The sequence below is a fragment of the Lutra lutra genome, chromosome 7, assembly GCF_902655055.1.
Source record: "Lutra lutra chromosome 7, mLutLut1.2, whole genome shotgun sequence".
Lineage (NCBI taxonomy): Eukaryota > Metazoa > Chordata > Mammalia > Carnivora > Mustelidae > Lutra > Lutra lutra.
This window is the reverse complement of record NC_062284.1, coordinates 19830975-19853687: the sequence shown is the minus strand read 5'-3', so window position 1 is coordinate 19853687 and position 22713 is coordinate 19830975. Positions and strand designations below refer to the sequence as shown.

The following is a 22713-nucleotide window of genomic DNA, read 5'->3' as shown; positions in this document are numbered from 1 at the left end:
GAGGAATGAGAGGGAGTCATTTCTAAGAATCATTTTTAGTAACCGCACTGGATTTTGCCATAAGTCACTTGACTTTATGTCAATAATAAGGCATGTCATAAAAGTATACTAAAATCTGAAGCGTTCTTAAATGTGAATTCATTTATGCTATAAAAGTCAAGTGCCATGTTTTCTCAATGCGGTGAGCTTTTTTGTTTTGTTTTGTTTTTGTTTTTGTTTTTTTACTTTTATTTTCAAGTAGGCTCCACACCTAGCATGGAGCCCAGTGCAGAGCTCGAATTCACAACCCTGAGATCACGAGTTGGACGCTTAACTGACTGAGCCACCCATGCTATGATCTTTTAATTTGGTGACACAGTCTGTTCCTGGGACTAAGGACAACTGTGTTAATAAACACATGGTGGTTCTGCCTCATAGATGGGGGAGGGGGTAGACCTTGGTTTAGGGCTGCGGCCATAGCGCCAACGACTTTACCTCTATTTGGCATCTGCCGAAGCTCGCTTCATGGCCTCTCCATCTCTTTGGATTTCCCTGCACCAAACTGGGGAACCCACCGCTGTTGTGTCCCAGCAGTCCTGAGCAGCAATGAGGTCGGTCTTTGAGCCTTCTAGTACTATTTTCCAGTGGGAAGAGATTCTTCTTCTTCTACCTCCCATGGGGCTTTCTCCCTCCCATCTCCCCTTGTAGCATTTGGATTCCATGGTCCAGCTAGTCACCTGCAGCTGGGACTAAAGCTAATGGCTAAATCTGTCTCCCCCTTTTGCCGGCGTACATACAGCTACAGTTTCCCAGCATCCCTTGCAGCTAGAGCAGGTTATGCCTATGCACTACTGTTGAACCCTTCTAAAATGGCTCATGCATGGTATCTGGTGCTCTTTCTCTGTGCTCAGGCTGGATGCTGTGAGTGTCCCACTGGCCCAGCCCCACCCTGGGCTATAAGACTTAGTGTTTAGAGTTCACTAAAATATGGGCATTTTAATGATTAGAACAACCCACACTCACTAGTTCCTCAACCAATCTTGTAGTCTCCTTGCCAACATTTGGAACTCCCTTGAGCCTTTGTCCTTTTACACTTATCTCTGTCTTTCCTGCTTGCACGCAGATGCTGTGGGGCACATCCAGAGAGAAATCTCAGCTAGGCATATCCTCCATGTGGGGCGAGGGGGGGCGCCACCTACCAGGCAATCTGTGTGTGTCCCCAAGTCAGCCCTCTCTCTATATATCACCTTCTGTGATGACGATTTCAAGTCTTTGGTTTTCTGAAGCCCTTGATTCTCATGCTTCCTTCCTCCTCCAAAGGGAGGGTTGCAGTCGTTGGCTGGGAACGTACCACTAGCGCACCATTCCGAATTCTCCTTGCCCCACCGGTGAGTCACCACCGGTCCTTCCCAGGACACTGGATCCCAGCCCCCGACCTCTGCAGGGACACTCATGCTCTTTCTCTCCTGCCTCTCCCACTCTCTTAGGGCCTCGCTTTGGTGCAGGGGACTCCGCATGCGGAATTCTCTACACGCTGAGCCTAGTTCAATAGTAAAACACACACAGCAGCTTTAATGCCTCAAATACCACTTAGAGAGCAGCTGCTGAGGACGGTCAATCCTGCTAAAATGCAAATAGTGCTCGGCTCTCCTGGTCTCTCTCTCCCTCAACCGCTGTACTCCCCCTAGATAAAACGGTTCTTTCCAGAGGGGTGGCACAGATCATGGGCAGGGAGGGAGCACGAAACATCACTTGCTTTCTTGCTGGGGATAATACAGACCCTCCGGGGAACACTTACACCCCTCCGACTCCCTCCTCCTGGGAGGAAGCTGGGTTGTACTAGAAAACGTGCCATGAAAGGCACACAGTCTCTGCAGAAGTGCACTCACAAGCCGCAGGAGCGCTTGGCCCATTTGTGTCTGTCTTCCCAGGCAGCACGCCGCCCGCCACGCAGCCAGGCCTGACCCCTGCGTCCTCCTCTCCTTTGACTAACATGACGGCCAGGCGTTTTTAGAGGACCTGTTTTGAATGTCTTAATATTCTAGAGATGACCCGTCTGCATTATGCAAAGTATAGGGCGTGTGCGTTTAGGAAATGCTTGGGCACGTGTTGAAATCCTCTTTTGAGAGAAAACAGAAGTTGTTTATACACTTGGGTGTCTAATCAGCCTCTTAAACTTCACATGTCTAAAACGGAATTTGCATTCACCTTCTTCCCCTGCCACTTCCATCTCCCCGGGTGTGTCAGGGGCCCAGGAGGAAAATCTGGCAGCGAGGTTTGACTCCTCTGGTTCTCACGCACCCAATATCCCACACACACACAATGTTGTTGTTGGCTTGACTTTCCAGTTATGCCCGCACCGCCTCTGCCCTGCCTGCCCCCATCATCTTTCCTGGGCAGTTTCCATGGCCTCCACAGGTCATCTTGTTCCCACTCTTGTCTCATCAATGCTATTCTCTACAGAAAAGCTAGAAGGGGGGTGGGGTTGGGTGGCTCAGTCAGTTGAGCCTCCCTCTGTTGGTTTCGGCTCAGGTGGTGGGTGATCCCACTGTGATGCGATCAAGTCCCACGTGGGGCTCCACACCAGCAGGGAGTCTGCCTCAGATTCTCTCTCCCTTTCCCTCTGCCCCTCCCACTCATGCTGTTTCTCTCTCTAAAATAAAATGCGTAAATCTTAAAAAGAAGGAGGAGGAGGGGTAGGGGGAGGAGGAGGAGGAAAGAAAAAAAGAAAAGCCGGGGCACCTGGGTGGCTCAGATGGTTAAGCATCTGCCTTCGGCTCAAGTCATCATCTCCAGGTTCTAGGATCAAGCCCCACATCAGCTTCCTGCTCAGTGAGGAATCTGCTTCTCTCTCTTTCTTTCTCCCTCTGTCCCTCCTCACCACTTGTTCTCTCTCTCTCAAATAAGTAAATAAAATATTGGAAAAATTTTTAAAAAGAAAAGCTAGACGGTTTTCATCATGAGAATCAGATTGCACCGTTCCCTGCTGAAAACGACCTTCTACCTTTACAGAATCAGATCCGAAGTCCCCAAGGTGCCCATCCAAGCTGGTGGCCAGGTGCTGGGGTCCCCAATCTGTTCCCTGCAAGTGCTGCCTCCGGCCTCCCTGCACCTTACTGCTTCCCTCCCCAGCTCAATTGTGACATCACTAACATATAACATCATGCAAATTCACTGTGTACATCATGATGACTTTGACTCAGGCGTCTACTGAGAAATAACCAACCCAGTAAGGTTAGTTAGGTCTCACCACAGACTCCTTTGGGCTTCTTGAGCCTGCCAGGCCAAATCCCATCTTCCAAATTTTCTACTACTACTCTGTGCTCACCCAGGAAAGCTCTTCCCTGGGATGTGAGCCCTTCCAGTGGCCTTCCTCGATGCCTGTATTAGTTTGCTAGGGCTGCCGGAACCACAAGCTGGGTGGTTTAAAACTCTGGCTCTGTGCAAGAAACAGATGCCCTCACAGTTCTAGAGCCAGAACCCCAAAATCAAGGGGTCAAGCCAGGCCATGCTCTCTCTCAAGGCTCCAGGGAATAATCTGTTCTATACTTTCCCTTAGTTTCTGGGGGTTCCCGAAAATCCTCATGTCCCTTGGCTTATAGGTGGGTCCCCCAGTCTCTGCCTCCACTTTCAAATGGAGTTGCCCCTCTATACCTGTGTGTCATCCCCTCTTCTTATAAGGACACCAGTCATGTTGGGTTAGAGCTCCCCTAATTCAGTAATGACCTTATCTTGATTACATCTACACAGACCTTACTTCCAAATAAAGTCCCATTTGCACCCCCACTAACTGGGGGTGAGGATGCCAACACGTCTGGTTAAGGGTCGCAATTTAACTCATAACTACCTCCTGTCTGTGCAGAGTCCTGATCTACTCTGTCATTTCTCTGCCTGCTTTTTCCTATGCCATTTTCCACTATCCAAAGTTATGCACGTGGCTATCCCAAAGGATGATGACAGCTGTTGAAATTAGACTCTCTCCACCCATGTTCCTAAAAATTGTACAGATAAGCAAGGAGAGAACACCAAACCACCCATTGCTCACGTCCACAGCACACCTAAGAGGCAGAGAGAGAAGAAAATAGCTAAAAGTCAGGGCCCAGCCCCAGCAAGATGGCATCATCCCAAAATATGGCAGAAGATGGCGTCGCTGATGGAAGAAAGCGCCCTTGACTCTCTGACAACAGAAGAGGGGAGCAGTTGCTCTGCAAAATCAGGTCGACCGACACTCCCCAGTCCCCTGGTCCATCTCCATTCTACCATCCCCTCCTGCCCGGCCAGGAAAATGCAACATTCAATAATCCAGAAAAAGAGCCAAAGAAACCTAGCAACCATACAGAGTTACAGTAAAAATAAACCGAAAAAGAGAACCAAAACTTCTCAGCCACTTTGGGAAAACAGTTTAGCAGTTACTAAAAAAATGAAGAATAGGGGCGCCTGGGTGGCTCAGTCGGTTAAGCCTCTGCCTTGGGCTCAGGTCATGATCTTAGGGTCCTGGGATTGAGCCCCACATCGGGCTCTCTGCTCGGCGGGGAGCCTACTTCCCCCCTCTCTCTCTGCCTGCCTCTCTGCCTACTTGTGATCTCTCTCTGTCAAATAAATAAGTAAAATCTTAAAAAAAAAAAAAAAAGAAGCATAGAATTACCACTGACCCAGCAATTCCGCATCTAGGTAGGGACCGAAGAGAGATGAAAAGAGACGTCCCCACAAAAATTTGTACATGAATGTTCATAGCAGTCCTACTTTGTAGTAAAAGTGGAAACGACTTACATGCCCAGCAAATGATGAGTGGAAAAGCAACATGGGGCATAGGCACCCACGGAAGGCTATGAGGCAGCGAACAGGAGGGAAATACTGACTCACACTTCCACACGGAGGGACCGGGAGAAGCCCACGCCAGGCGAGAAAGGCCAGTCCCAAAGGACCACAGAGTGTCTGATCCCATTGACAGCAAATCTCTGGGAGAGGCAGCTCCGGGGTTGGAAAGTGCCATCAGTGGTTGCCAAGGGGCTGGGCAAGGAGGGGAATGGGGAGCAATGGCTAACAGTGTAGGTTTCTTTTGAGGGGGAAAAAATGTTCTGGAATCATATAGTGGTAAAGGTCGCACAACTCCTGTGACTAGACTAAAGCCCACTGAATAGTGAATCTTAGGGTATGTGATTTTTTAATCTTAATAAGGGACAAGAGGAAGCATTGAAAAAAGTTTTAATTATCAATAATAATAATGAAAAAAAATAATAAATAAATTTTTAAAGCTGGGGCAGATAAAAACCCACGCACGCGTATATCGGCGCTGTGCCAGTTATGAGGGGATTTCCTTTCAGTTCCAAACCTGCTTCTTCTACGGTTTTACTTACTTACTTACTTACTTTATGTTGAAAGAGAGAGAGAGCTTGCGTGTGAGTGGTGGGAGGGAGGGGCAGAGGGAGAAGGAGAGAGAGGATCTCCACCAGACTCCACACTCAGTGCGGAGCCCCACGCGGTCTCGATCTCACAACCCTGAGATCGTGACCTGAGCTGAAATCAGGAGTCTGACCCTTCACCGACTGACCACCCACCCAGGCGCCCATTCTACTGGGCTTTACGGTGAGACCCTGTCTCTGGACCTGCGGTGCAGGAAAAATAGGATGTCTTTGAGGTTTCTGGAGCAGCAGAAGTTCACACAGTGGGTCGCGTACCTGTTTCACTCACGTTTTATTCTTTACATTTCCAGGAATCCAAACTCTTAAATGGTTACATTTTTGACCCAGTAATTTAGTTTCTAGGAATTTATTTCAAGAACCCACAGGAGACACTTTTTGTAAACTTGAAAAAATGGGGGCTCCCGGGGGCCTCAGTCCATGAAGTATCTGCCAGAGGCTCAGGTCATGATCTCGGGGTCCTGGGATCGAGCCCCATGTCAGGGACCACGCTCGGAACAAGGTCCTCTGGAGATTCTCTCTCCCTCTGCCTCCACCTCTCTCTCTCTCAAATAAGTAAATAAATCTTTTAAAAAACCTCTTGCCTAGTATATTTGGGGGATTTCAGGATGGAGCGGCTGGAAGCAGGAAGCCAGGTGCCAGCCTGCTTGGCCTGCAAGGCGGCTGGCTGTGAAGGTGGCGGCTGCTGGGAGTCCCAGAGCGCTCGCGCCTCCCTCCCGCCTAGAGAACCCGCCCCGGGGTCAGGCTCCCCGCCCTCGGGTTAATGAAACCGTCCCCCCCACACACACATCCTCACAAATATACACACTCTCACACACATATGCACACTTTGTCTTATACATACAATTCATATCCTTTCTGTCGCAGGCACACACCTTGCACGCTCACACACACACACACACACACACACACACACACTTCCTCTCATACACCACACACGTAACTCACACATACTCTCTTATACGCATTCCTGTGTTCTCTCATCTTTTACATAGACACACTCACTGAATCACACTTTTTAAAAAAAAGATTTTTTCTGGGGCGCCTGGGTGGCTCAGTGAGTTAAGCCACTGCCTTCGGCTCAGGTCATGATCTCAGGGTCCTGGGATCGAGCCCCCCATCCGGCTCTCTGCTCAGCGGGGAGCCTGCTTCCTCCTCTCTCTCTGCCTGCCTCTCTGCCTGCTTGTGATCTCTCTCTGTCAAATAAATAAATAAAATCTTTAAAAAAAAAAAAAGATTTTTTCTATTTGAGAGGAAGAAAGAGAGCGAGCAGGGGGGAGGAAGAGGGAGAAGCAGACTCCCCGTGGAGCAGGGAGCCTGACTTGGGGCTCGATCCCAAGATTCCGGGATCATGACCTGAGCGGAAGGCAGACACCCAACCGACTGAGCTGCCCAGGTGCCCCAACCATTCTCACTACACTGGCTTTGCTGTCACTGACCATGCTCAACCCCCAGCCGCACCCCTGCAGGGGGCCACCACAGCTTTTCCACTTGGCAGAGCCAAGGTGCCTTCAACAAGAGGCGACAAGGCTCAAGGGCGCTTTTCGCCTAGAACTACTTCGGGAGGAAAATGTGCTTCTTGAGGACTTGCTCCTCCTCGCAAGGAGGGACCAGAGGCAAAGCTGATCCTGTTCCCCAGCTCCCGGCCCCCAGCCCCCTCACCAGGGGAGGATGAGCACTCTCTGCCCTGCTGGGGCAGTGGGGAGTGTAGGGGCAGGACCTGCCTGTTCAGGGTCTTCTAGAGTCTCCCTGCCTCGGAGGGCAGAGATCGGGGCACTTCCCCACGTGCGTCTAACTTGTCACAAGGAGCTGATCACTGTGACCCGCACCCCTGCACCCTTCCCCTAGGGTCCGAAGGCAGGGAAGTAACCGCGCTGCCCGTTGGAAGGGGAGGTAAGGAGCTGACCCCTGGGCTGCCTGATCCACAGACACCGTGGCTGGGCTCACGGGTGACACTCCCGGGCATCCCAGGGCTCACCGCCTGCTCTCGCCACCTCCAGTCACAGCTTCCAGGTGCCACTCAGTGCAAAGCCACGTCAGCTCTGCTGTCAAGATAAAGGAGTTGATTGCATCTCTTATTTGCCACAAACTTGAGTGACATGCAGATTCTGAATATCTTATTTTGCTGCAATTTTAATCTGGGTTTTATGCAGCCTGCCAAATTCACCTTCCAGACAGAGCGACAGTGGGGGCTGGGAGCTGGGGGCTGCAGGGAGAGGACCACCCTGGGGTTAGCAGGCAGGGAAGAGTGGACGCAGGGGACAGGGAAAGGGTACTGAGTCGCAGCACTGGGGACCCAGAGCCAGACTTGCCCATTGGCCCTGGAGTGGGGGGCAGAGAACGGGGGTTGCAGTGTCCATTTCCAACCACCAGTTTGTTGGGGGATGACAAACTATGTCAAGACACCAGAAGATTCGGGTCTCCCAGGGCCCAAAGGACACGGGCCAGCCCTTTGAGGCCGCATATCCCAGGGGCCCACACCACCACTATGGCTTTATGAAGTTGCTGAACTAATCACTACTCTCCCCAGAGGCTTTGCGGGTCTCAGAGGTTCTGGGACTAGAGAGCACTTTCTAAGAAAATAATACAAAATGATGGCTCAGAATTGCCAGGGGCCCAGCGAAGGGGTCTGCAAGGCAAGGGCCTCTGTCCCCTGGGCCCAGAGGACACTCAGCCTCAGGCCCACGGGAAAGCGCAGCTGGAAGCTGTCCACCATTGATCAGTAAGGCAGCTTTTGTTTGATTTGCTGTTCCAACATTTCATTTTTCACCTGGTAGAAAGATCACCTTTTAACAATAAAAATTGGCTCCAGATATGAGTCCCCTGGCTCTCTGTTTGTACGGATGATCCCAACGAGCCTCCCAGCTTCAGAGGCCATGAGGCCATGGTCCCCTTCAAAGGTAACAACACTTGGTGTCCCAAAGGAGTCCCCTGTTCCTTGAATGCCCCCCACAGTGGCATCACCATGGGCAGTGCCACAGCCTGCCCCCCCAGGGTTTCCTGAGGTTGGGAGGTGATCTCTCCACACAGAGGCTGCACAGCCTCACAGTGGCATGCTCACGTTTTTCTGTTAAAGTCCCACTTTTCTGAAGAAGTCGGTCATAAGCCTTCCAAAGTGGTCCTTGACCACCCCACAAGGTGCAAAGATTTCCAGATAAAAATTTAAGAAAAACACTGCTGCATTCTTTTTTTCCCCCCCTCTTAAAATCAAATGAAATATGGGAAATTCCAGTTATTCAGAATGACTGGAGTTTTTCTGGCTCTTGGGACACTGAGATTGATCGGAAGTTACTACACAGAGCCCAAGGGAGCCATTTCCTGAAGGCTTACCATTAAATGCACGCTTATTCTTCATAGGCTGAGTTTGGGATGGGCTGATCTGCAGGTATGTCCCTTTTTCTGGGACATGGGGACCCTGGTCCAGTTGCTGTGTGTGTTCAGAGAATTCTGGTTGCAACTGTTGGCTCTCATGGAATCTGGAAAAGCCAGTATGCATGGCCGCCTGCCCCACTCCCCTGCAGGCCAGGCAGGAGGGTCCCTTAGGAAAGCATAAAGGGTGTCATGGGTTCCTGCTGGCCTTACTGCCTCAGTGAGACCCTCACTGGCCCTCCGAGGTGGTGCTCTGGGCCCTAAGCTGCCTGGGTGTTGCTAAGAGACACAGAGACTGTAGGAAAAACCAGTGCTAACAGGCCTGGGACACAGGTAATCCCCCTCCTCACCCACCCGCCCCCACCCCTGAGTCAGCAAATGCTCCCCTGTCCTCCTGGCTGGCCTGAGCAGAGTTTTGTTGTTGTTGTTTTAAGATTTACTTATTTACATGTGAGAGAGAGAGAGAGAAAGAGAGAGAGAGAGAGCATACCTAAGCAGGGGGAGGGGCAGAGGGAGAGGAAGAGAGAACCTCAAGCAGACTCCCCACTGAGCATGGAGCCAATGGGGGGGCTCGATCTCACGGCTCTGAGATCACGACCTGAGCCAAAATCAAGAGTCAGTCCCTTAACTGACTGAGCCACCCAGGAACCCGGGGCTTGAGCAGAGTTTTAATCAGATTTTTTTTTTTCTTAAGTCCCTACAAGATAAACTGTGCTGTGGGATTAAGAATTTTGAGGAAGGAAAGGAAGAATAAAAGAAGGGACAGTTATTCCTCTCAGCACAGAAACATATGGAAATCTTTCAAATGAGAAACAGGAACCAGGCCAGGGAGGTGTGGGAGAGGGGAGAGGGAGGGAAAGATGGAGGGGGTCCCTTTTACGGGGTCTGCTTCCCTTCCCTGCACCTCCTGCCCCCTCCCTGCCCCTCAGAGCCCCCGGTGATAGCCTCCATCAGGCCAGATCTGAGGCCAAGACCCCCCACTCCCGTCCCCTGCTCTGAAGCCGCCTCCATGGCTCTCACCCTCTCTGTGCTCCTCTTCCTCCTCCCACACGGCCCTTCAGCAGTTGGAGGCACTTCCTCGGCCTGCTCTGGGTTCACTCAACCCAGCGAGGTGACGCTCTTGTCCACAGGATGCCCGAACTCTCATCGCACCCTGCCACTGGGCATTCAGTTCCCTCAGCTCGAGCATCCCCTCCTCCTCCCCCAGGCCCTTCTCTGCTGGCAGGAGTTGTGTCTCGGGGTCTCCAGCCCCATCACCCCAAGGCTCGCACCACACGTGCCCCAAGAGCCCTTGACAACTCCCCCTTCTCAGTGTGTCCTCAGTGTCCCCTCCCTGCACCCTTCCGAGGGTCTGTCTGGTGGCCCCCTTCCCACCAGCCCCCTACAGATACCTGCGCACCCCCACCTCTGCTCCGTTCTACTAAGGCCAGTGGGTTCTGCCCCCAGGAGCTCCGCCTTCCTTCCCCCTCTTTGCTTCCCCCCCACACCCCATGTCCTGCCGTGGCAGCAGGTGTTGGGTGGCTCTGTGGACGGCTCCGAGCCTGGCTCCGATGCGGACGCAGCCCAGCCGTGGTAGAGAGACTTCCCCATCCCATCTGGCCGTGGAGGGCTTCTGGCTGTCTCAGCCCCCCGGCTGTGCGTGTGACCAAATCCCAGAGGGCGTCGCCGTGAGCTTTGTAATCTGCCAGATCTTGCCCGATGGCCCTCCGATGTGGGGTGCCCCGTAGGCTCTTCCCCCTAGAAATGGTTTTTTCAGTTGGGCAAATAGTAAGTGGTCCGTGTCTTTCGCAAACAGCTGAAGATCATCGCGCACACGGTAAACGTCAAAGGCCTGGTGACTGAGCCGTTTGTGTGGGGACAAGTCCTGCCCCTTCATTCTGGTGTTAAAAGTTGAGACGTTCTGTCCCAGATGCCAAGTTCTATAGTATTGGAGCTGAGTGATGGATCATGGAGAGGGGGCTTCATGGAGGCGAAATTCAGGAGGCAGGGAGGGTGGCAGGGAAGATGGGGGACAAAGGGGAGGGGTGATTCAGGCTGCAGACACATTGCAGAAGGCCTGAAGTGATGGCCACTGGGAATTCGGTCCAGAAAGTGCTGGCCCTGGCCCTATCCTGGGCTGTTCCGAGGAAGAAGCTCTTACAGGAGGTGAAGGGGGAGGGGAGGGGTGCAGGTGGGAGGAGGGGTACAGGGGGAGGGAGGAGGAGGAGAAAGGAGAGGGGAGAAGACAAAGGGGAAAGGGGGAGGGGGAAAGCTGAGGGGAAGGGGTCAGGGGAGGGGAGGAGAAAAGGGGAGGAGGAGGGGTGAAAGCTAAGGAAAGCTACAAGCCCGGTTGTGGTGTGAGAACAAAACTTCCAAGCTTGTTCCTTTTAGAAGGAAAAATGAGGAGTAAGAAACCTGGAGTTTCTCCTTTGTGGCTAACAGCCAGCTTTCGGGGGCCTGGGTGGCTCAGTGGGTTAAAGCCTCTGCCTTCAGCTCAGGTCATGGTCCCGGGGTCCTGGGATCCAGCCCTGCATCGGGCTCTCTGCTTGGCAGGGAGCCTGCTTCCTCCTCTCACTCTGCCTGCCTGTCTGCCTACTTGTGATTTCTGTCTGTCAAATAAGTAAATAAAATCTTTAAAAGGGAAAAAAAAAAACAAAAACCCTTTTTCCTGAAAAGGGTGAGTTCCTACATCCTGTCTTCTTTGGTGACAGAGTGAAGACGGGAAGTCCCACTCACCAAAGGCCAGGCTGTGGTGTGCCCTGGGCGCAGGGAGCCTCCCCTCCCAGTAAGGGGACACCCCTATGTCGAACACCCTGAAGCCTGGAAAACAGAACCGGTGAATTGCAGGCTTGCTTCAAGGAGAATTTCTGGGGATAACATCAATGTGACAGGTTTTGCCCGGGGAAAAACCTCTTTCTTGGGCACTTGGGGGCTTGAATGATCTCTCCACAGGACCTAGGGGTGCCGCCGGCTGCTGAGGGGCCAGAGGCCCATTTGTGGAATTACTGCGAGACAGGTCAGCAGACACGTGGTCCCCAAGCGGCATGACCGCTAATAGGGAAATGAGGTCATTGGGCGGAAATCAAGGTCACGGACTGCATGTATGTGTCCCCCTAAGTTCATATGCAGAAGCTCATCATCCCCACCCAGATGGAACGAGGAGGTGGCGCTCGGGGGAGGTGATGAGGGCATGAGGGTAGAGCCCTCACGGATGGGATTCGGGTCCTTACAGGAGGCCCCAGAGAGCCCTCTTAGCCCTCCACCACGTGAGGATACAGGGAAGAGATGCGTCCCTCCGTGAGGAAGCAGGATCTCCTACTGGCGCCCTGGTCTTGGACTTCCAGCCTCCAGAGCTGCGAGCAATCCATTCCTGTGGCTTAAAGCCCCCCAGTCTATATACTTTGTCACAATAGCTCAACTAAGACAGCCAGGTGTCTCCCCAAGGCCCTTTCTATTCTTATCCTTCCCAATTACAAAAATAAACCCTCCTTGTTAGGGAAAAATGTAAATGCACAGGCACTTATTAACAGCCCCATAATATCGGCCTCCCCTCCAGCGGCAGAGATGAGCTCTGGTAACGATTTGACATCTCTTCCTCGAGAATGATTTCTGTGTGCAAAGGGACACGTCCCAGATAGATATGGCCATTTAACCATCTGGACTTGAGGAGGGTAAACTGAATGTTTTATGTTTTTGCACTAGGAAAAAAAAAAAAAAGATCAGTTCAGTCGTAAAGAAATGAAGACACTACATTTTCTTGTCAAACAAAACAATGAATCTACGGTAATGATAGTATTTCCTGAAGACGGACTGCGTGCTTTCTGTGGATTTACTCATTAACAATAGTGATCCTTGGGACACCTGGGGGAGCTCAGTTGGTTAAGCGTCTGCCTTCAGCTCAGGTCATGATCCCAGGGTCCTGGGATCGAGTCCCACATCAGCTCCCTGCTTGGCAGGGAGTTGGGTTCTTCCTCTCCCTACACTGTGGCTTGTGCTCTCTCTCTTGCTCACTCACACTCTCTCTCAAATAAATAAATAAAATCTTAAAAAAAAAAACAAAAAACACAACAACCCAGCAGTAGTGATCTTACCGGTTCTGTCTCAGCTCGGTGGGCACAGCACAGTGCCACAGGCTGTGGACTTAACCAAGAGAGATGTACTCTCCCACAGCTCTGGAGGCTGGGGTCCTCAAGGTAGCTGCAGAGCTGGGTGCTGGTGAGGACTCCCTTTGGGTTGCTGACAGCCACGTTCTCCCGGTGCTCATGTGACCTTTCCTTGATGTCAGCACGTGGGGGATTGGAGCAGGGAGAGCTCAGGAGAGCCTAAACACAAGCATTACTGTGTCTGTCCGTGTGAGTCCACCAATCCCATCATGGGGGCCCCACTCCTCATGACCTCCTCTGTCCCTAATCACCTCCCCAAAACTCACCTCCAGCCCGTGGGGGTGAGGGCGTGATATAAATTTGGGGAGGACACAACTAGCCCATAGCCCATGTGGTCACCAGTCCTGTCCTAGAGATGGGGAGGCGGAGGCAAAGAGAGGCAAAGCCTCCTGGAAATGTTCCGGGGTGCATGGAGGAGGTGGGCTCACCCAGGAACCCAGCCGAGTAGTGCTGTGCCTCTGGCTCATTGTTCCTCTGTGTCCACCTACCTGCCAGCTCCTGCAGCCCCTCTGCGACCCCATGGGTTCAACTGCACGGTTTGCTGTGACCATATCACAGCCAGGCTGGGTTTCCAGCCCTTTGTCTCTTATTCCGTAATCATAGAGTGGATCATTTCTGGCTTTTTCTCCATTACAAAGAGCACCACAGCCAACGTCCTTATAGACCTGACTTGGGTTTTTCCTGTGAGATAAATTTTTAGCAGCAGAATTGCTGGGTCCAAAGGGCTTGGAAGTTTTAAATTCAAGGTCTCCTACTCAGTCGTCCTCAGAGAGGAGGGGAACCACCGTCCTGAATGTACACCCGAAACCAATATAATACTGTATGTCAACCGTATTTCAATTAAAAAAGAAAATCTGGGGCGCCTGGGTGGCTCAGTGGGTTAAAGCCTCTGCCTTCAGCTCAGGTCATGATCCCAGGGTCCTGGGATCGAGCCCCGCATCGGGCTCTCTGCTCGGCGGGGAGCCTGCTTCCTCCTCTCTCTCTCTGCCTGCCTCTCTGCCTACTTGTGATCTCTGTCTGTCAAATAAATAAATTTTTAAAAAAGAAAGAAAGAAAGAAAGAAAGAAAGAAAGAAAGAAAGAAGAAAGGAAAGAAAGAAAATCTGAAAGAAAATGTGAGACTAGAGATGAGGTCCCCACTTTCAAAGTGATGGTTAACTTCCTGCCAGTGAGCCGGGGTATGGCTAGGGGGAAGCAGAGACAAGCTGGGCAGTGGGACACCAACTGGGTGAGACTCAGTGGACATGGGCGAGGAGGAAGGTTGAGGGGCTGCAAACTGGGGTTGCGATGTAGAAAAATGCTCTGGCTCCTGCGGAATGCAGAGTGGGGAGGTCAGGCCGCTGAGCAACGCTGCGGGAAGAGCAGCGCCTTGGCGTGGGGAGTGTGGAGGCCTTGCCTGGGTTGAGCTGGGGGGACGGGGGTGGAGCTGTGACTTCAGTGTTGGTGGTGGCTGTGCAAACAGGAGACTGGCTGCGTTTGTGGACACAGTTCCCCTCTCCCTAAAAGAGCGGGGGCCACGTGTCACTCACCGTGGCCCCCACCCGTGGTTCCGCAGCGTGGGTTAAACCCAACTCCCTTACCTGAGTACCCGGGATGTTTGCCTGGGATATAGAGAAGGCAGAAAAGAAGGATGGGGAGGAAGGGGGGGGAATAGGGGGAGGAGGGGGAGGAGGAGGAGAAAAGAAGAAATCAGAAAGAAGAGGTGGAGGAAGAGAGGCCCACACCCGGATGCGGAAGGGCAGAGGCCCTGCCTGGCCAGGAAGGGACTCTGTCCTCACGGGGCCCTGTTCCCTCCGCAGAGCGGTTGGTGACACCTTTTTCCTTCCAGTGCATTTCAAACTTGGAAATTGTTCAGTAGGTAATAAGTCTGGGGTTTTTATCGTTTTCTTCCTAATTGCAAGGCTCATGAGAACAGGAGCGGGTGCCATCTGTACCGTATTCATCATCCTGCCGCAATGGGGGAAAATGAGTAATTTTAGCATAAAATGTAGAACTGCCATGAAATTCAAATTGCAGTAAGTTGACAAGAATTATAATGTTTGCGGAAAAACTCATCTAGGAGGCTAAAGTCATCACGTGGAAAGCAGCAGCCTCGCGGCCGGGGAGAAACGGCCGTGGCCTCTGCTGAGCTGGCGGGACCCAGTGCACGTGCCGGTTGACCGTCTGCCCAGGGCGGCAGCGTGATCTTTCCTGCAGCCTTCTGCTCTCGAACATACTCTGAGACGGAGAAAATAGGAAGGTGGGCCGCGCCCCTGCAAATAGAAGAGTTCTGCGCACATGAGTATCAGCTAGGTAGGCAGGATGCTTGCCCAATCAGTTATGCATCGGAGGGGACGTTTCGTTGCCTTCTGGAAGCAGGACTGTTTCCTGAAATGGGTTGCCAGTAACACCCACGAACAAGGAAGCTGGCCTTCAGCCTGTGATCTAGTCACAGATCCAGGGACACGGATCCAGCAGGAGGAAAGAAACATTCCCACAGATCCCGGTTGCTCTCATCAGAGCAAAAGCAGGCAGGAAATGCGGCTGCCCATTTGCAACCCAACAGCTCTCTCTGGCTCTAGGAACTTGTAAGTCGCTACTTGCCCTTGAAAGCGAAAACCACCCAGGCTCTCAATTGTGCGAAGGCTGAGCGTGCGCAGATCTGTTACACTGTCCTCTCTTAACGTGGCAGACGGCCCAGCCCCTTCTGTCATCACTACCACTGGAATTAGCAAGTCCTGCGGTCTGTGGACCCCAGTGGTGCCTAAATTTAATACGCGGTCACTTTCACAAAGGCAGGCTGGTCCTGCGTGACTTTTCCCCAAATACTGTGGTGGAGCTACAATGTGATTTCGTGTCCCCTGTGCACACCGATTCTCCAGATCCTTCCCAATGCCATCAGACCTAAGCAATGCAGGCCGTTTTTGCAGAGCAGGAAGCCACACGCACTGGAGTCCTTCCCCTCGGCGGGCAGGCAGGAGTGGCTGTCAGCGGGGTGAGCCGCTGATACTCATCTGTCAATTTCCGCAAGTTAAGAGTTTCAATGCGGCCAAGCGTCACCGGGAAATGGGCGCTCATATTCCCACCTGCCCTTGATAAGACCCAAACGTGGGGTGGAACCGGCAGGTAGGTTTCACCCAGAGGGGTTGTGACTAGTGCGTTGCCATTTGTTGACAGGGCACATGCCACGCATGCCCTTCTGTGCTGTACTGGTTCTCAGCGGTGTCCCAGGCCGTTCCCCAGGGCGGGACGTGTAGGGAAGCTCCAGTTTGGGCCAATCAGGGTATGTGTCAGGATAGAGCCGCTGCAGCAGCAAGTGGCCCGCTCAGCTGAGCAGTTACTGGGGGGGGGGGGGGGAGTCCCAGGCGGGGAGGGCTGTCGGGAAAAGAGCAGGGAGGACAACGTGGGAGGCTTTCTCCCGGCTGGGCTGAGAGTGTGGCACATTCAGGGGTGACAAAAGTCACTAAGAGCAAGAGAGGGGAGGAGGGTGTCTGGCTGAGTGCCAGGACCAAGAGGGGGTGCCAGGGCACTGTGAGAATGGAATCCTCGACCGCTGGATGATTTCTTTGAAGGTAAAGAAGCCAAAGAGCTTGGAACCTTCTGTAACTACTGTACTGATGCTAGCTAGCACGTTCCTGGGAGATCCGCGACTTCTCTTGGGGTACAAGGCAGTTTGTGCTTCCTCCAAATTCTAATCAAGATGAGTTAGAAGAAATTTGTGTGTAAGAAACAGGAGTGCACTTGAACGAGGAGCTAAGTGCCATCTGGGAGGTGGTCCCTGCACGCAAGTGGGTGGCTCAGTTTTCAAGATAATGGCCACATGCCTTCATTAACCCTGCTTGCCCCAGACTGGCAGAACATTCCCAGCACTGCTCTGTCAACTTCTGGCCCTGAGGGAGAGCCTTGACCTTCTGATCTCGCTTCTTGTGGGAGACAATCATCAAAACTCTTCGAGGGGTGCTGCATGTTTCTGGGGCTTGAGGCCGGCTTGTGAGCAACGCTGGTCTGAACTGGTTGGTTTCCATTTGCTCTCAGGACTGCCCTGTGTCCCCACAACTTCTGCACACAAGCCGGCAAGACAGGCTGACCTCTGGCAGGAGAAAGGACCAGCATCCTGGACACGTACTCAGAGGCTTCCCCGTGTTACAGGCTGTCACAGATGGGAGTGTTAACACTTGCTACAATTTGGGGGACGGGTCCCTGAAGCCGGACAGAACACCTCAACTGTTTATTGAATATTCAAAAACAAAGGGAAGAAGAAAAGCTTGTCACATAGGGGAAGAGGCATGAAGCCATGGAGCGTAGGCTCCAGTTCCACGGGGCAGTGCTTCCACGTCGGGGGGCCTCCATTTGTACCTCCATCCTCCTCTCTGGCTCGCTCTCTCTCGAGAAACCCAATGAAACCCCGGGACTATTGCATTACACTAATAACAATCTGCTAAGAAAGTCAATTTTGCTCTAAATCACTTGGCTTCAAGGGTTTCTGAAAACTTATGGATGGCTCCCCTCTCACGACTCCCATTTCTGCCTGGTGCGCACCAAGACTGGGCTGCCTTAGGCCTCAAGCTTTGCCTTCTGCTTGGCTTCCCCCCCCCCCCTTCAAATTGTCCCCATACAACATGGAAGGGACACATTCTTACAGATGCTCTGGGAAATGGCATGTCCTGGAAGTCCCCTCCAAGAAGTCCCAACACCAAGGTTCCAGCTAAGGGAACCCTCTGGCGTCTGATTTGAAGCTTGTTTGTGTCACAGACCAGTTGCTAAGCACCGAACAGTTTTAAGTGAGAATACTGTGCTTTTCTCCCCAACACTTAGACATTAGCAAATTGGTTCCGTGTCTGTTTTCACATTTTCCTTATGTCTCAGGTTCTAGTAAAAACAAAGACAAAAACAAGAGTGGTGTGTGGATCAACTTTTTCCTCAAAATAAAAAAAATTGTGGGGTGCCTGGGTGGCTCAGCCAGTTAAGGGTCTGCCTTCAGCTCCGGTCATCTTGGGGTTCTGTGTCAGGCTCCCTGTTCAGTGGGGAGTCTGCTTCTCCCTCTCCCTCTGCCCCAGCCCCCCCACTTATGCTCTCACTCTTTTTAAAATCTTAAATAATTGCGACCTCAAGCTTAGCACAAATACACCAGCATCAAGACCTCCGCACCCCCGTGTGTGTGACCCCCCGATGCGGCACACAGCAGGGTAGCACGACGCAGGGCCATCTTCCACAGTCTATTCCCTGCACTGGTCAGGAGCACCAAGTGAAAACCGGCTTATATATTCTGGGCCTGGCATCCTTCTAGTAGGGAAACAGTGCTAACAGAACTCGATTTTTGATCTTCAGAGGTATGTGGTTTCTAAGACAACTGGCAATAGTTCACTGGGAATAGTCTGACCTGCAAGCGGGGAGTGCAGACAGAGGGCTCCTGCACGGCATGCGTTTCTCCAGCGAGCACCTTCTGTGCCAACTTCCGGCCAACCCGAGGGCTCACGGTGACCTGGACAAGACACGCTCTAGCGTGGGCCATTTGTAAAGCCATGGTCTCCTACACGACAGGACTGGAACAAGTTTAACCTACACCTTCTTTGTGAATTCTGAAAGCACCAAATTTGCTACCCCTGGGTAGTCCCTTCACTGTCAAGTGGTTTGAAAGGAAAGCACAGAGAAATTAAAAATGCCATTAACTGAGCCTGCTTTTACTGGGACACTTGTTGAGATGACACGTGGTTCTGTCAGTCTGCACATTACGGCGGGTTTCCCCAGCTCTCGATCTGGGGGAACTTGGCTAAGGAACCCGACGTGGGACATCTCTGTGCCCAGTCATTCTGCAGAAACCGGAGCCAGCCTCTTAGCCAGCAAATGACTTTCAAACCACCCGTCAAGGCAAACGACAAACGCTTGTCCCCCATTTGCCTGCCTCTGCTGCCACATCCCCATCCCCTTGCCCGGGTCCCCACCTGTGTGGTGCCCAATGTGTGCTGCACTGAGTGAAAATGGGCGAAGTCAAAAGGAGGAGGAACTGACTCGAGTCCCCTGGTGGACGGACACTCACAAAATGTTCTAGTATGAGAATGTGAGTCATGTGGCAAAGGGCAAAACCAGCCTTCTGACCCCAGAACTTGGCCCTCTGAGTCATTTCAGCGGTCCATACTCAGTGCTACAGGAAGATGGTCTGAGGGAACAAAACGCTTATTCCCATAAACACTGAAAAGCACAGGGGTCTATAAACCTTGCCTGGGATTCATGTAGTGCAGTAAAAGCCAAGTAGCTAGGAACACACAACAGACTTACAGATTATGTTCCTTCCGCTGATACATGCAGACACGGGCAGTCTTGCTGAGGCCTGTGTGCGGGGGTCTGTGTTCACAGTAAGGACACATTCTTAACAGAACACACTAGTACACCTGAACAACCAAGGTAACACTGTGCCAACTGCCAATAAAATAAAAATAAGGGGACAGACTAAATGGAACGCAACATATATCTCACGCTATGTATAAAATTAACTCAAAATGGATCACAGACATATAAATAAAACCTGAAACACTTCTGAAACAGAAAAATCATTGTGCTTTGGTTTAATCAAGATTTCTCATATAGGACACTTAAAGCATGATCTATAAAAGAAACGAACTGACCTTGTCAAAATTAGTAACTTGGGCTCTTCAGAAGACACTATTAAGAAAACAGACTGAGAAAATGTACTTGCAAATCACACATCCGATAACAAATCTGCATTCAGGTTATATGAAGAACTCTTGAAACGGCGAGGAAACAATGCAACTTGCAAAAATGAAGATCTGAACAGATACCTCACCAACGAATGCCTGGCAGGTAAATGAAATGATGCTCGGCATCCTGAGTCATCAGGGAGGCAGCCCGTTAGAATGTTCGGCTTCACAAGACTACCGAGCACGGCAAGTGCTGGTGAGGGCTGGGGGCCACCGGCTGCTCCCACGTGGCCGCAGGATGCGGGACAGGATGGCAGTCCAGCAGGTGGGCTGGCAGTTTTTTAGAAAGTTCAACCTATACTTCAATACGAGCCAGGGGTCCCACTTAGGGCCTTCAGTCAAGTGAAAGAATTAATGTTCACACAAGAACCTAATGCAGACGTTTGTAGCATTTCTATGTATTTTATTCATTCTCTCCAGACCTGGAAACAACCCCCAAGTGCCCCTGGGGCTGGAGAGAGAGGCGGAGGCGTGCTCACTTGGCGGAGCAGGAGAGACACTGCTCTGTGGTAAGGAAGAACTACTAATACTTGCAGCTTCGTAAATGAATCTCAAATGCTTTGTACTGAGTGAAAGGGGGCACACTCAAGGCTGCACACTGTGGGATCCCATCACGGGATCCGCAAGGAGGAACTACAGGGATAGAAGAGAGATCACTGTCTGTTAGGGGCTGGACAAGTGTGGGGAGGGGAACAATGAACTTTCGGGGGATGATGAAACTGCTTACGTATTAATAGTAATGGTTATAAAACTACGTATGTCTGTCAAATCTGGAGAACGGGGCGCCTGGGTGGCTCAGTCATTGGGCATCTGTCTTCAACTCAGGTCATGATCTTGGGGTCCTGGGATCGAGCCCCACATCGGGCTCCCTGTTCAGTGGGAAGCCTGGTTCTCCCTCTCCCACTCTCCCGTTTGTGTTCCCTCTCTTGCTGTCTCTGCCAACTAAATATTTAAAAAAATCTTTAAAAATAAATCTGGAGAACTATACACTAAAATGGATACTTTTCCCGTACAGACATTTTAACCATGACAAAAAAGAGGAAGCAAACGAAAGTGGATCTACATAGATATTCGCTTTCTAGCAACAACCTAAATGTCGTTATGGTGGTGGTTAAATAAATATGCCAATCACGATAGAACATTTATAGCCATTAAAAATCATTTTCTACCCCCAAATGTAACAACACAAGAAAATGCCCATGTTGCTTTTGGACAAAAACAGGAAATGGGAAACAAAGCTATATACAAACTGGTCTTAAGGAACACGAATGCACACCTCACTATATGGATATTTACAACGCAGCGGGAACGCCACCGAGAATTCTACAGCTGGCCTCCCTCCTCTTTCTGTGTTTCAAGGTTCCCGTGACCAGCGCTGCTCATCCATCACAGTGCACTGGCCGCGGGGACACACTGCAGATGTCCCACCAGCCCAGGGCAGCAGAAGGGACTAGGTGACGAGCGCCAGTGTGTGGGATTTTAAACAGGATTATAAAGTTGCACGAAGCTAGAAATAGTGGGCAAACAGACCAAACCAGCACTTTATTTTAAAAAGTTTTATTCTGCAGATTTAGAAATTTGAGATTTTTTTAATAACTGCAAAAGAAATTCAGTCACACCTAATGATTGATTAACAGAATGTAGTGGTGTATTATCTAAACAGAAATCGTGCTGATGTGCCATAATAAATTGTCTATTAGTAAAAAAATACACTTTCGGGCACAGCATGGTATCACAAATTACAGTCAGGGTACTTTGCAAGAATTTAATCAAACTAGAGAATTCTGAGTAACTGTATCTTTTAAATGCAGCACTTAAAAATGTAACAACTCTGTGCATTCTTTTTCTTAAAAAAATGACCTTGTATGTGTCATAGAAATGCTGCTTTATTGCTGCAGAGGTCAAAGTTCAAGGCTCGAGAGGTACAGGAGAGAAATACAAAGGTAGCCTTAAGAAACTCAGTTTTGTTTATGTATAAAAAAGGTAAAGTTTATAAAAGTTAATTTACAAACCAAGAACAAAAGTGGTATGCACGCATTATGTACAAGCATCCTTAAAACGTCAAAATTTTCAAATGCATAGCCAAAAGAACAGAAAACCACCACTGCCCCTTGGAGGGGAAAAAAAAAATCCCCAAATCACACCATTATTTTCTTCTGGGTGATTATACATTTCTGAAACCACCAAATCCACAATTTACTCAATCTTTTTCATGATACAGTATCTAGATGCGCACAAAAGCCATAAAAACTTAGTAATACACAGAAAGAATGATCTAAGAATTAAAAACATGAGGGTAAGGCATTCCTGCTGGTTAGTTTGTCTGTGGTGATATGGTTAATTTATAGATCCGATGAGGCCACAGAACCAGTCTCACATGCTTTGGTGTCCTTCCCTAAAAAAATGTGTTTTCATATACAATAAGTAATTGTCTTCACTTCACTCCCTACCCCCCCACCCCCCCAAAAGCTGTAAATTCCCATTGCTGTACATTTCTGTTAAATTCACTACACTGGTTTATATGGTCCAGTACGTTTTTTAAATGTGTGCACATTACCTCATGCATAATAAAATAAAATGTGTATGCCAGGCCAGGGCCATAATAAAATTTGAAACAGTGTACTTTGGAAAGAGTAGAACTCAAATGCACCCCATTTACTGGCTGGTATTTTAACGGAAATCAGTAGATGAAGTAAGCAGTGACCATAAAAAAGTACAAAAATCATTACAAAGCAAACCATCTCTGACCGTGCGGCCAGCGCCGCTGGCTTTCCCTCCACAAACACGCAGAGCGCAGCATGTTCTCGGACCGCAGCGCAGGCGCGTGCTCACTAATCTTCATCTGTTCAAATAAAATGCTTAATACTAACAAACTGCAGTATCAATTCTAAGAAAAGTATAATACTTGATAGAGTGTTTCCACTTAGATTTAGTAAGTTTAACCCAGTTTCACATTATTTAATCAATTTCCTATATTTTAAGAATTAAAAGTGGTCAATCAGGACAGAAACACAGTTTGCTCCAACAAGGTAATTTGGATCTCCAGGAAGACACTTGTTTTGCCAGGTTTTAGGATCACCTAGAAGAGAAAAAGAAGTTTCTGTCATTT

At 50.5% G+C, this 22713-nt stretch overlaps 1 protein-coding gene across 11 annotated transcripts in view; it reads right to left on the bottom strand.

Annotated features, from left to right (window-relative positions):
- Window positions 1–21145: 21145 nt before the first annotated feature.
- The window catches only part of TJP1 (tight junction protein 1), a 251152-nt gene continuing 249584 nt past the window's right edge, over window positions 21146–22713 (bottom strand). For all 11 annotated transcript variants that reach the window (XM_047735914.1, XM_047735915.1, XM_047735916.1 and 8 more), the window contains one exon: window positions 21146–22683. In XM_047735914.1, the coding sequence (XP_047591870.1) occupies window positions 22589–22683 (95 nt within the window). In that variant the 3' untranslated portion in view covers window positions 21146–22588. The remainder of the gene's footprint in view (window positions 22684–22713) is intronic.